The 15,109-nt window shown below is 37.9% G+C and overlaps 1 protein-coding gene across 6 annotated transcripts in view; it reads right to left on the reverse strand.

Annotated features, from left to right (window-relative positions):
• Positions 1 to 15,109, reverse strand: part of C2CD3 (C2 domain containing 3 centriole elongation regulator) — a 159,376-nt gene that overhangs the window by 100,762 nt on the left and 43,505 nt on the right. For all 6 annotated transcript variants that reach the window (XM_032259042.1, XM_032259044.1, XM_032259043.1 and 3 more), the window contains 4 exons: positions 9,581 to 9,728; positions 5,070 to 5,224; positions 1,789 to 1,998; positions 1,180 to 1,292 (listed from right to left, as the gene is read on the reverse strand). In XM_032259042.1, the coding sequence (XP_032114933.1) occupies positions 1,180 to 1,292; positions 1,789 to 1,998; positions 5,070 to 5,224; positions 9,581 to 9,728 (626 nt within the window). The remainder of the gene's footprint in view (positions 1 to 1,179; positions 1,293 to 1,788; positions 1,999 to 5,069; positions 5,225 to 9,580; positions 9,729 to 15,109) is intronic.

Here is a 15,109-nt window from a genome sequence, read left to right on the forward strand (position 1 = left end):
GATAGTGGGAAAATGGTGCACCTACTGTTGAGAACGGTCTGGCAGTTCTAAAAAAAAGTTAAAACATAGAGTTACCATATGACCCAGCAATTCCACTGTTAGATTATACCCAAGGGAAATGAAAGCACATGGTTCATACAAAACCATGTACACAAATGTTCACAAAGCAGCATTATGCAAAATTGCTAAAAAGTGGAAACAACCCAAATGTCTATCAACTGAGGAAAGGCTAAATGAACTGTGGTATATCTATGCAATGGAGTATCACTTAGCCATAGAAAGGAATACTGATATATACTACAATATGAAACTTAAAAATCTTATGGTAAATCAAAGACAGCCTTCATAAAAATCACAAGTTGCATGATTCCATTTATATGAGACATCCAGAATGGACAAACTGATAGAGACAGAAAGAAGATTAGTAGTTGCTTAGGGCTGAGGGAAGAGGGAAATGGGAATCGAATGTTAGTAAGTATGCAGTTTCTTTTAGGGAGGATGAAAATGTTCTAAAATTAGATTGTGGTGATCGTTGTACAGTCTTGCAAATATATTAAAAAGTTGTATACTTTAAATGAGTAAATTGTACAGTATATAAATTATGTCTTGTTAAAGCTGTTTTAAAAGAAGAAAATGGTGACAGCTGAAAGGAAATGATTTAAGCCTAAGAATTTTTGAGTTCTAGTCTCAGTTATGTTACTACTGACCTGCTGCCTTACATTAGAATAGTCATGGTATCACTGGGCCAGTTTACTCACTTATTAAATAAACAAATTACAGTTGATTCACTTCAAAGTTCTTTCTAACTCTAAGATTTTACCATACTATAAAAGTCAAATGAGGCCAGGCATGATGGCTCATGCCTGTAATCCCAGCACTTTGGAAGGCTGAGGCAGGTGGGTCACCTGAAGTCAGGAGTTTGAGACCAGGCTGGCCAACACGGTGAAACCCCTTCTCTACTAAAAAAAACACAAAAATTAGCTGGGTGTGGTGGCAGGTGCCTGTAATCCCAGCTACTCAGGAGGCTAAGATGGCACCACTGCACTCCAGCCTGTGCAAAAGAGCGAGACTCCATCTAAAAAAAAAAAAAAAAAAGGAAAGTCAAATGAGTAATTAGGAATTCAAAAATTCTTCTAAAGTCAGAATGTCTAAGAAGCAGAAAACCACTGTGTCTCTTACTTCCATCTGTAATTTTACTGGAGGCGAGTCGAACAACCTCAGTGATCAAAGCCGTCTTTCCCAATCTACTTTCGGAAAAGCCCACAGGAAAGTGATATTCTACAAAGAAAGTGCTAAAAAGAAAAACAAAAAAGGTGATTAGAAACTAATCAAGTAATAAACCTCATTTCTGTCTGATAAATCCAACATACATTTGAAGGTCCTAGTTTCAGGACCTCTAGTACTTAAAGGCCCTACTTCTTCTTCAAAGACTTCTACCAATCCTGTCAGACAGAATCAAAGGCTCCCTTTCTTGTGTTCTCACAGCACTTTTAATATAAAACATCTATTTTGGCCCCTAAAGCCTTATGTTATAGATAGCCATTTAAATGTTTCTCTCTCCTGCTAACTGTAAGATATGTAAGAACAGAGTATGTATCTTAATTTTCTTTAGTCCCATACTTACTTACATAGTTCTTGGGACCCAGCAAGGATTCAATATATGTCTGTAGATTAAATGAGGCATATGAAAACACATTCCAAATCATAGTGTTATACTATTATTGATTATCATCATCAGACACACTTTTCAAAAATGTCAAATTTAGCTTTCTCATGTTACAGACATACCGCTTTTTTGCTGTAGTCAGCTTAGGTGGTGGACCAGCATAGTTTTTTTTGCCAGGGGCCATCTGAGGACTATCGGGAGGAACTCCCATGGTTTCGATGATGATTCTGACTGAATGTGTTCTACCCAGAAGGGCCAGTCTATCCACACTTAATGTCATCACTTGGGCATCTTCTGGAGTTTCTGAGAGCATCTGTTGTTCAACCAAATTTCTGAAAGGAGTTCATACAAGCAGTGAGGCATATGGTTACATGAAACAATCTAGTTTGCATAGGCAAGATGAGGAAAGAGGGAGGGTAGCAAGTTTTTATTTTTTATTTTTATTTTTGACACAGTGTCTTGCTGTGTCACTCAGGCTGGAGTGCAGTGGCACAATCATGGCTCACTGCAGCCTTGGCCTCCTGGGCTCAAATGATCTCCCACCTCAACTTCCCAAGTAGCTGGAACCATAAGCATGGGCCGTAACACCCGGCTAATTTTTGTATTTTTTGTAGAGATAAGATATCACTATGTTGCCAGGCTGGTCTTGAACTCCTGGACTCAAGCAAACCTCCTGCCTCAGCCTCCCAAAGTGCTGCGATTACAGGTGTGAACTGCCATGCCCAGCCAAGTATCTTGATTCACAAGTTAACAAGGATTGGAAACAGCTTTAATTATCAGAATTCTGGTCCTATAGTGCAAGAAATCTCAAAAGATGTAAAAATAATCTTATAATCTAAAGGTGTGAGAGTGTATATTCAGGGTAACTTGAATCTATGCTCCCAGGTTAAAAAAATATTTAAAAAGACTATATATATTTTTTATTACATATATACACACACATACATTTTACACACACACACACAAACACATATATACATATACACACATATACATATATACAATACATAAAGGTTTATCTCTACACAAGTACAGAAACTGATATTATCTCTACACAAGTACAGAAACTGATACTATAAATTTAGTTTTTTCTAGAAGGGACACAGACCTTATTTCAGTTACCCACTTTCCTAATGTAACTACTATTATCACTTTTGTGTATTTCTTTTCATTTGCTTTCCTTATGCGTATTTTCTACATAGTTGTGATCACAGTTACACATACAACCTAGAATTCTGCTTTCTTCCTTAACCATTTCAATTGCTTCCATCTTGGTAGAATCAATATTGTGAAAATGACCATGCTGCCAAAAGCAATCTACAAATTCAATGCAATTCCCATCAAAATACCCCCATCATCCTTCACAGAACTAGAAAAAAAATCTTAAAATTCATATGGAACCAAAAAAGAGCCCACATGGCCAAAGCAAGACTAAGCAAAAACAACCAATCTGGAGGCATTACATTACCTGACTTCAAACTATACTGTAAGGACACGGTCACCAAAACAGCATGGTATTGGTATAAAAACAGACACACAGACCAATGGAATAGAATAGAGAATCCAGAAATAAAGCCAAATATTTATAGCCAACTGATCTTTGACAAAGCAAACAAAAACATAAAGTGGGGAAAGGACACCCTATTCAACAAATATGGCGCTGGGATAATTAGCAAGCCACATGTAGAAGAATGAAACTGGATGTCCATCTTTCACCTTATATAAAAATCAACTCAAGGTGGATCAAGGACTTAAATCTAAGACCTGAAACCATAACAATTCTAGAAGATAATATTGGAAAAACCCTTCTAGACATTGGCTTAGACAAAGATTTCAAGACCAAGAAACCCAAAAGCAAATGCAACAAAAACAAAGATAAATAGATGGGACTTAATTAAACTAAAAAGCTTCTGCACAGCAAAAGAAACAGTCAGCAGAGTAAACAGACAGCCCACAGAATGGGAGAAAATCTTCACAATCTATACATCTGACAAAGGACTAATATCCAGAATCTATAAGGAACGCAAACAAATTAGCAAGAAAAAATCAAACAATCCCATCAAAAAGTGAGCTAAGGACATGAATAGACAATTCTCAAAAGAAGATATATAAATGGCCCACAAACGCATGAAAACATGCTCAACATCAATAATGTTGAGGGAAATGCAAACCAAAACCACATTGCAACAGCACTGTACTCTTGCAAGAATGGCCATAATATAAAAATAAAAAAATAATGAATGTTGGTGGGGATGTGGTGAAAAGGGAACACTTTTATACTGCTGGTGAGAATGTAAACTACTACAACTACTATGGAAAACAGTGTGGACATTCCTTTTTTTCTTTCTTTGAGACAGAGTCTCTCTCTGTTGCCAGGTGCCAGGCTGGAGTGCAGTAATGCGATCTTGGCTTACTGCAACCTCCACCTCCCGGGTTCAAGCAATTCTCCTGCCTCAGCCTCCCAAGTAGCTGGGACTACAGGCGTGTGCCACCGTGCCCAGCTAATTTTTGTATTTTTTAGTAGAGACGGGGTTTCACCATGTTGGCCAGAATGGTCTCAATCTCTTGACCTTGGCCTCCCAGACTGCTATGATTACAGGCATTAGCCACTGCGGCCAGCCAACATTCCTTAAAGAATTAAAAGCAGAATTACCATTGGATCTAGCAATCCCACTTCTAGGTATCTACCCAGAGGAAAAGAAGTCATTATATGAAAAAGATACTTGTACACACATGTTTATAGCAGCACAATTCACAATTGCAAAAATATGGAACCAGCCCAAATGCCCATCAATCGACGAGTGGATAAAGAAATTGTGATATATATATATATTATATATTAATAATATATATTATTCCATATATATATATATATATATGGAATACTACTCAGCCATAAAAGAAAAAAAAATAATGGCATTTGCAGCAACCTGGATGGAATCTGAGACCATTTTTCTAGGTGAAGTAACTCAGGAATTGAAAACCAAACATCATATGTTCTCACTTATAAGTGGAAGCTAAGCTATGAGGATGCAAAGGCATAAGAATGATACAATGGACTTTGGAAACTGAGGACAACAGTGGAAAGAAGGTGAGGGATAAAAGACTACAAATTATGTACAGTGTATATTGCTTGGGTGATGGGTGCACTAAAATCTCAGAAATCACCACTAAACAATTTATTCAGGTAGCCAAATACCACCAGTTCCCCAAAACCTACGGAAAAAAAATTTACCCATCTTTTTGGATTATTACATTTTTAAGACTTACAATGTTTACTGAGTTATTTTAACTTAATCACTCTGATAGTACTGGGCAAATGGGTCATTTTACCTTAGGAGATCGTGTGAAAGTATTATTCCTTTGCTTTTGCCTTTAAATAAACAGTCACAGAGCAGCTCACCTATTTCTCCTGCCTGCCGTCCTCTTCTTCAGCTTATGATCACCTGACTCCAGAAGCTTAGACGATCTGGCAAGAGCTTTTGACTGGTTCATATTTTCAGAAGGGACAATATCATCCTCTTCACTGAGGAAATCACTGACGCTGGTATCAGATTTCTACGGAGGAGGAAACATAGACACTAAAAGATAACTGCTTTGGGGATTGTGGTAATGAAACATCTATCTAAAGAAAGCAAGTTCTTTTCTGTACATATATCATTCTCTTAAAGAAAGAACTGACACCAGGGAGATAAACCCACATTTCTCCTGGTTATGCAAAAATAATCTGAAGTTCACAAAATAACCTACAAGTTCAGTTCAAAGCAGATAAATGAAGGTAGATTCTTCTTTCAAATTCTCAACAATAATAACAACCATTATTTATTGACTATAGACTATACATCTGGTATTATGCTGAATGTACATGTATATTTCCAATATTCACCACATTCCTACAAGGTTCCTTTATCTCAATTTTTACAAGTGAGAAAATCAGAGCTGAAAAAATTAGGCAGCATGTTTATGATCCACAGCTATAAAGCCAGATTTTGATCTCCATGGGCTTCAAAGCCTGTATTTCTACTGCAGTTTGAGACCAAATGACTTGGATAATGTTACCTCACTAATTATTTGGATAGACTACTTTTTTTTTTTCTTCCCTTCTCTTCTAAGAAAAAGAAAAGGATAGACTACTTTTTTAGAGACAGGGTCTCACTGTGTTGCCCAGGCTGGAGTGCAGTGGTGCAATCAGAGCTCACTACAACCCTGACCTCCCTGGGGCTCCTGTGGTCCTCCTACCTCAGCCTCCTAAGTAGCTGGGACTACAGGCATGCACCACCACACCTGGCTAATTTTTATATTTTTTGTAGAAATGAAGTTTGCCCATGTTACCAAGGCTGGTCTCAAACTCCTGGGCTCAAGTGATGTGTCCGCCCCAGCCTCCCAAAGTGCTGGAATCATAGGCATGAGCGACCATGCCCGGCCAAGGCTACTTTTTTTCACCATTCTATACTACAATGATTCATTCTGCTTTTAATCTTGCTAAAATGAACCGTTTACTATATTTCACAAATTTCCTTAATGAGGGAACCAATGGCTAAGCCCCCTGTCATTCATTTTTATTTTGAGAAAAGGCAGCTACTGTAATTGACTGATCAGCCCTTTACATCACAAAATGTAAAATAGAGATGGCATTATAGTTATTGGGTTCCATTTTTAAAAAAACATACAAAGCTTGCTAATATAAATTCAGGACACCAATCCAAAGGTATTTTAAGTCTATTATTTCCAACTACCTTTTTTCCTGTATGTCAGGGGTTGTAATGTATTGATCTGTGATAGGGAGACAAATTAATTTAAATAAGCATGATAAGAAGGTCTTTCTTGGAAGCAATACAACTTTTTATTTTTTTTTGAGATGGAGTCTCAGTCTGTCGCCAGGCTGGAATGCAATGGCGTGATCTTGGCTCACTGCAACCTCCGCCTCCCAGGTTCAAGTGATTCTTGTGCCTCAGCCTTCCAAGTAGCTGAGACTACAGGCATGCACCACCATGCCTGGCTAATTTTTGAATTTTTAGTAGAAACAGGGTTTCACCATGTTGTCCAAGCTAGTCTCGAACTCCTGACTTTAAGTGATCCTGCCCGCCTCAGTTACCTACTGCACTGTTGCAATACACCGTTTAAAAGGAAAAATGAGAAAGCTTTTTACCTTTAAGTTTTACTTTAAGTGGCAGCTTTTAAAAATGGTTATTGACAAGGTAATCAAAATCCAGATGGGTCCGAGGGCTAAAAAGAACTAAGGTTAACATAAACTATGTTATTCAAAAGCTAAGAATTTCAGGTACCAAATACAAGGTAATCATGCCATGAATGCTATTCAATATTAAAAATCTCAAACACTGACTCTGGGGAAGGACATGAGTATCATAACTCCTTGGTTTTCCCACTGTCTCATAGCCAGTTGGTTCACTCCTTTTTTCAGGCAACAAATATTTTCTAACATTATTTTGTTCAAATAGCATGGGGGATTATGCAGTACTATTCATACATTCATTTATTCACTAAGTATTCACTGAGTGAGTACTCAGTATCTGTCAGGCCTTTGCTGTACTGGTAATAAAAGAATGAAGACACATTCTTGTGTACAAGGGACTATATCATACAATGTGGTAAGAGCTATAATAAAAATATGTGCAAGATATGTGGGCATTCAGGAAACAAATTCTGTTTGGAGAAGTCTGGAATGATTTCTTCACAGAGGTGATGAGTTGATCTTCAAGAATGAAGTTTATCAGATGGATAAGGGCATTTCAACATTCAAAGTAGAAGGATTAGTACCAGCAAAAAATAGGGAGATACAAGAGCTTAGGCCAGGTGCAGTGGCTCATGCCTGTAATCCCAACTGTTTGGGAGACCAAGGCAGGAGAATCGCTTGAGCCAGGAGTTTGAGACCAACTTGGGCAACATAATGAGACCCTGTCTCTACAGGAAAAAAAAAAAAAAAAAGAGCTGAAAAAGACTATACTGGAGTCTCCGGTGGGTAAAGGGTAAAAGTGGGAGATGAAGTCAGGTCAGTCACAGTCAGATTCTAATGCCATTCTTAAGGCTGATGACATACTGTGGTCTAGTAGAAAAAAAACACAGGCTTTTTGTCAAATAGACTACGGTGAGAATTCCAGTTCTGCCACTTAATTATTTGTACTTAACCTCTTTAAACTTTTGTTTCATGCTATGTAAAAGAGAGATAATACTATCTCATTTAGCTGGTAAAAAAATTAAACAAAATAGGGCTGGGTGTGGTGGCTCAGGCCTGTAATCCCAACACTTTGGGAGGCCGAGGTGGGTGGATCACTTGAAGTCAGGAGTTCAAGACCAGCCTGGTCAACATGGTGAAAACCTGTTTCTAATAAAAAAACAAAAATTAGCCAGACGCAGTGGCACAGGCCTGTAATCCCAGCTACTTGAGAGGCTGAGGCAGGAGAATCAGTTGAATCTGGAAGTTGGAGACTGTGGTGAGCTGAGATCACGCCACTGCACTCCAGACTGGATAACAGAACGTGACTTGGTCTCAAGAAAAAAAAAAAAAAAAGGAATTAAATAATGAATTAAAAGCAGTATTTACTGCTCTATTAGTTTCAGCCATAAAAAAACAAAAAACAAAAAACAAACAACCCCCCAAGTATTTAAAATATAACAGATAAGATGTAAAGTCCCTAGCACATAGAAAATGGGTAATAATAAATGTGTAATAAATATTTCCTATTTATCCTTTAGGGAGCATAGTATCAGTGATGACTGTGAAGGTGGGGGGAAGTCATGAAATCCTAACAGTTCCTAATGTCTTTCTAACCCACCTCCTCCTGCCCAGTCCCACTGCTGCTACATTCACTCAGGCATTCTCTCTCATACCTCCCTTAGCCCAGTGGCTACCTATCTGCTTCTCATTAATTCCCCATTCAGTCTCTGCCCCACTTCCTGTATGGTTGCCAGACTCAGATTCCTAAAACACTCTTGTGATAGGTGATTCTTCATCTAACATGAAAAGCCTTTCACAGATTAGGTGGAATGTGCTAGCCTGCATTATCAACTCCTTTTCCACACAAATTCTCATCTAGTCAATTGGATCCCTTGCAGTGCAAAAATGTGCTTTTCTGCACAGGTCATTCTTTCTATACCCATTTTGTATCTTTTCTCTGCTTCTCAAAACACTATCTGTCAAGTCTCTGTTAAAACTCTTTATTCTTCATTATATTTTTTCTCCACAATCTCATGTAAAAGTTTTCCCTGCTTCTTCCAAACTGTGGTAGCCCTCATTGTCTTACTACTGAGCTGGTATAAACTAGCTTGTATTTCAGTATCTTTTTTTGACCCAGAGAAAAGGAAAATCAGGAGTATGAACTTTCACACATATAAATAATTACTTGTGGAACAGGGATTGGACTTACTATGTATAGACTCTAGAAGACACTAAACCAATGAAAAGAACCTAAGGCTTGATATAAAAAAGAACTTTGGGAAAACCAGAGCTGCAAGAAAAGAGAATCCCTGTCTTACAGGCCAGAAGAGTTTTCTCTCCTGTGAGTAAGAAGTATTTTGGAATATTTTAAATATATACCTGTTAAGGATGGTTCTGAGGGTATAACTACATCAGTTCTTCCTTATAAAAGCTCCAAGGAAACCATACAATATATTAATTAAATCATAGGCTTTGGACTCAGGCAAATTTGAATTTGAATTCTGGCTCTAATACTTATTTGTTACATGTTCTTGGACAAAATATTCAAATATTACTAGGCCTGTCTCAACATTTGTAAAATGAAGATAATACTTTCTTCTCCAGGTTGTCATTATGATTAAGTAAGGTAAGGTATGTAAAATGTATAGCTGTCTGGCAAGGGGTATCATGCCTGCAGCTACTTATATTATTAATACATTTGTTCTCTAATTCCCAATGCTTCAGATTCAATGACTTACAGGTGCTGTATAAAATAAGTTCTCCAGAAGACTCTGGTCATACTGAGGATCATTCAGCTCACTGCTGCAATACACATCACTCCCAGGAGATGGGGAATCTGGAGGAGAGCCTAGCCCATCCCAGATATTGCCCTGGGATAATTCAGCACTGCAGAGATAAGAAAGCAAAGCAGAAGAATTTTAACAGAAGTTTCAGCTGAACTATTCTCTCTTTAGTGAAACTTTCTGAAGTTCTAAATGTGGAAGGAGTTATGTTAAACAAAAGACTCACATTAAACAGAAGACTACTGAATAAATATTTCCCAGTTATACTATCCCTCCTCTGGGATGCTAACTACCAGTATTCAAAAATACACTGCTGACACTGATTGTGATCTCATTCATTTATTCAACAAACATTTATTGTTCACCTATTATGTGCTAGGTCCTGGAAGACACTGAGATGGCTAAGCTAACACAATGTGTACTCTTGTGTTATTTATGGTCTGATAGGGAGAAAAAAAAAAAAGGATAATTCAATGAGTTAAATATTATATATTGATTTTGCAAAAAATTCACGGATACACCCACTTCCAATAAATAAAAATATGTGTATTTAGAACTAATTATGGTGATACTAGTTCTATGAAGAATATAAAAATGAAAAAAAACTTAGTTTATAAACTAATAGGAAGATAAGCATGTAAGTAACTATAAACTCAGAATTTTGAAGAAACAAATTCTCCTTCTTTTGAAATCCTACACTGGTATTTTTTTTCTTTGTTTGAAGTAGAGTTTTGCTCTTATCACCCAGGCTGGAGTGCAATGGTGTGATCTCGCCTCCCTGCAACCTCTGCATTACTGCAACCTCTGCCTTCCGAGTTCAAGTGATTCTTCTGCCTCAGCCTCCCAAGTGGCTGGGATTACAGGCACCCACCACCATGCCCGGCTAATTTTTGTATTTTTAGTAGAGACGGGGTTTCACCATGTTGGTCAGGCTGGTCTCAAACTCCTCAGGTGATCCACCCACCTTGGCCTCCCAATGTGCTAGGATGACAGGCGTGAGCCACTGCGTCTGGCTGTTGGTACGTTTTCTGATAGCAATTTTTACTTTCTACCTTTATTTCAGGTCCTTGTATAAATTCCATATTTTTCCTCAAAGTATAGGCCCCTTGAGGACAAAGTACGCATGTATGTTTGTTTCTTGTATAGTAATTAGCATTTAATAAGTACCTATGAGTGAACTTAATGATTTCTTAATGAACATGATGCCAGGTACAATGCTACACATTTTATTTATTATTTCTTTCCATGTTGCTTCCCTTCAAGCTAGCTACTATACTTTTCCCCTTAATTTCTCAAGAAAACAGTATATAATCACTAGTTTCAAATTAGACAGTGCTTCTATATTATTTTGAACAAGCAGATAATTAACATTCCTTTCCTCACCTTTCCTTAGTCTACGGCACGGTTTCTCAATCTCAGCCCTGCTGACATGTTGGGTCAGACAATGCTTTGTCTTTGGGACTGTCCTATGCATTTCAGATCCCTGTCCTCCACTTACCAGGTGCCAGTAGCATGTTCCCAGTTGTGACAACCCAAAAATGTCTCCAGATACCGTAAACGTCCCATGGGGCTGGGGTGGGGAAGAATCACTCCCTCCTTGAAAACCATCAGTCTATATAGTAACACTCTCTCAAAGGTCAGAACAGCTTTCTAGCTGCCATAATCAAACTAACAACTTCCCAGTCTACATGGCCACTCTGCAGCATCTGCAGCCCAGGAGTTTGAGAGCTGCTCCTTTTTGAAACTCTACTTTTTAGTCTTTTATGTAACTGTATTATTTGCCACATATACTCTCTCCTTTGTACATTCTTAAAAATATGAAGATTTTTCCAGTTGCTTGTTATTCCCCCCTTTGTACACCCTTAGTTATGAAGACTTTTCCACTTTTTACTTTTTTGAAATTAATATTTCTTTGAATTTATTCACCTGCCTATGACATACTAAAAGGGATAAAATTTGCCTGCGTTCCTTGGCCATAAAATAAGCCTATTCTCAGCATTAGCCTGTTCTTTTTCTTCTTAGACATAATTTTAAATAAAAGAATACACATACCTATTTTGAAAGTCAAATAGGACTATAAGGCTTATAATAAAAAACCGTAGCTGACTCATTCCTCAGAGGCGATCATTTTCAATTCCCTTGGATGTTTCTTCTGGTATTTACCTCCATATTTCTCTTTTTAAAAACTGTATTAGAGACATGGTTTTGCTTTATTGCTTAGTCTGGAGTACAGTGATATGATCATAGCCTCGAACTCCTGAGCTCAAGGGATCCTCCTGTCTCAGCTTCCCTAGTAGTAGCTAGGATTACAGGTGCACAACACCACATCCGATTAATTAAAAAATTTTTTTTGTAGAGACAGGGCCTCATTATGTTGCACAGGCTAGTCTTGAAATAAACGATCTGACTTAGCCTCCCAAAATACTGGGATTATAAGAGTAAGTCATCATGCCTGGCCTTACCTCCATATTTTCAAGTGACACATTAATATACTGTTATTTTCTGATTTTTCACTTTTCTGTATGGTCTATGAACTTCCTATTATGAAAAATGAAGGACCCACTCTCTTATACCATTACACTTGAACCACGCATTTCCCGTTTACCTAACTTAATATATGTTCCATTCCCCTCCACTTCTGCACTCCTTAGAAACACTCCTACTGAAGTCAGGGATATCCCTATATGGACTGCTTGCCCTCTCTCTATGATATATAACTGAAATATCCTTCTATCCCTATTCTGTGTTGTGACTCCTATTTCTTGGACTGTAAGTCTTACTCTTTCCTCCTAAAATCAATGTTCAGTAGAGGATTTTTTCCTGTGGTTTTCTGAGAAATTGTGCAAGACAGGCAAACTTCTGAGACTCTGCATAAAGTTATTTTTACTCTACCCTCACACTTGATTAATAGTTTGATTAGGAGTAGAATTTTAGGTTGAAAATAAGTTTACTTCATAATTCTTAAGACATTTCTGCATTGTCTTCCAGGGAACTGGTAGAAAACCTGACGTTATTCCAATTCCTCATACTGTATATAGGACCTTTATTCTTTCTCCCTCTCTGGAAGCTTTTAATATTGTCTCTCAGTATTTTAAAATTTCATAATTATGTGTCTTGGTGTATCTTTTTTCATTCACTGTTCTGAGTTCTTGATCTTTTTCCCCCCCACAAACAGGTTTATTGAGATATAATTCACATACCATGCAATTTTCCCATTTAAAGTGAGCAATTTGGTCAGGCATGGTGGCTCACACCTGTAATCCCAGCACTTTGGGAGGCCGAGGCTGGTGGATCACTTGAGATCAGGTGTTTAAGACCAGCTTGGCCAACATGGTGAAACCCTGTCTCTATTAAAGATACAAAAAATTAGCTGGGCGTGGTGGCGTGCACCTGTAATCCCAGCTACTCAGGAGACTGAGGCAAGAAAATTGCTTGAACCTGGGAGGTTGAGGTTGCAGTGAGCAGAGATTGAGCCACTGCACTCTTGCCTAGGCGACAGAGCAAAATTCTGTATCAAAATTAATAAACAAATAAATAAATAGACAAAATAAATAAAGTGAGCAATTATATAGTTTTTAGTATGTTCATAAATGTGACCAACCATCACTGCTCAATTTTAAAACATTTTCATCATCTCAAAAAGAAACTCCATAACCTTTAGCTGCACTACCCTATCCATCATCACTCCCAGCCCTAAGGAAACATTAATCTGTTTTCTGTCTCTACAGATTTGTCTATTTGGATATTTCATTTAAATTGAAATAAAAAAAACCATATTTATTTATGACTGGCATTTTTTTATTTGAGACGGGGTCTTGCTCTGCAATCCAGGCTAGAGTATAGTGGTGCAATCACAGCTCACTCTAGACTTAACCTCCTAGGCTCAAGTGATCCTCCCACCTCAGCCTCCTGAGTAGGCAGGACCACAAGTGTATGCCACCACACTAGGCTAATTTTTTACTTTTTGTAGAGATGGAGTCTTCCTGTGTTGCCCAGGCTGGTCTTGAACTCCTGAGCTAAAGTGATTCTCCCACCTCAGCCTCCCAGATTACAAGTGTGAGCTACCACACTACGCCCAGGCTAGCTTCTTTCAATTAGCATGTTTTTAAGCTTCATCCACGTTGTAACATGTAGCAGTACTTCACCTTGATGGCCAAAGGTGAAAACACTACTCTACTATATGGGTATTCTAGATTTCTTAATCCATTCATCAGTTGATGGACATTTAGGTTGTTTCATTTTTGTAGTTGCCTTATTTAGTTTTACATGTGGCTGTCCAGTTGAATAATGCTGGTATGAATATTCATGTACACATGTTTATGTAGACATATTTTTTATTTCCCTTGGGTATATACCTAGGAGTTGAATTGCTGGGTCACATGGTAAATCTTAAAAAAAAAATTTATTGTTTTCTGTCATATGGTAAATCTATAGGTACGAGTTTGAGGAGCTGACAGACTATTTTCCAAAGTAGACGCATCATTTTACATTCCTGCCAGCAGTGTACCAGGGTTTCAAATTCTCCACATCCTCATTAATGCTTGTTGCCATCTAGACTATTTGACTTTAGTGGGTGTGAAGTGGTATCTCATTGTCTTGATTTCCTGATAACAAATGGTGTCAAGCATCTTTTCATGTGTATATTGGGCATCTTAATATATTTTTTGGAAAAATGATTATTCAGATCCATTGCCCATGTTTTTTAATTGGATTACTTGTTCCTTAATTATTAAGTATATAAGTTATGCATATGTTCTAGATAGAAGTCCTGTAACAGATATAAGATTTAAAAATATTTTTTTTCCCATTCTGTGGTGTCTTCTTATTTTATTTATTTATTTTTTATTTTATTTTTTTTTTTAGACGGAGTTTCACTCATGTTACCCAGGCTGGAGTGCAATGGCACGATCTCGGCTCACCGCAACCTCCGCCTCCTGGGTTCAGGCAATTCTCCTGCCTCAGCCTCCTGAGTAGCTGGGATTACAGGCATGTGCCACCATGCCCAGCTAATTTTTTGTATTTTTGGTAGAGACGGGGTTTCACCATGTTGACCAGGATGGTCTCCATCTCTTGACCTCGTGATCCACCCGCCTCGGCCTCTCAAAGTGCTGGGATTACAGGCTTGAGCCACCGCGCCCGGCTTCTTATTTTAACAGTGTCCTTTGAAGCACATGTTTTTAATTTTGATGGAGTCCAAAGTATGTATCTTTTTTCTTTTGTTGTTTGTGCTTTTGGTGTCATATCTAAGACTCTTTTTCCCAAATCCAAGGTCACAGAGTTACCTCTAAGAGTTTTGTAGTTTTAGCTTTTCCATTTAGCTGTTTGATCCATTTTGAGTTAATTTTTGTGTATGGTGTGAGATAAGGGTTCAACCTCATTTTTTTTTTTTTTTTTTTCTTTTTTGGAGACAAGTCTCATTTTGTCACCCAAGCTGGAATGTGGTGATGGAATCTTAGCTCACTGCATGCTTGAACTCCTGGGCTC

The sequence above is a fragment of the Sapajus apella genome, unplaced genomic scaffold, assembly GCF_009761245.1.
Source record: "Sapajus apella isolate SASKATOON/1434 unplaced genomic scaffold, GSC_monkey_1.0 scaffold106, whole genome shotgun sequence".
Classification (NCBI taxonomy): domain Eukaryota; kingdom Metazoa; phylum Chordata; class Mammalia; order Primates; family Cebidae; genus Sapajus; species Sapajus apella.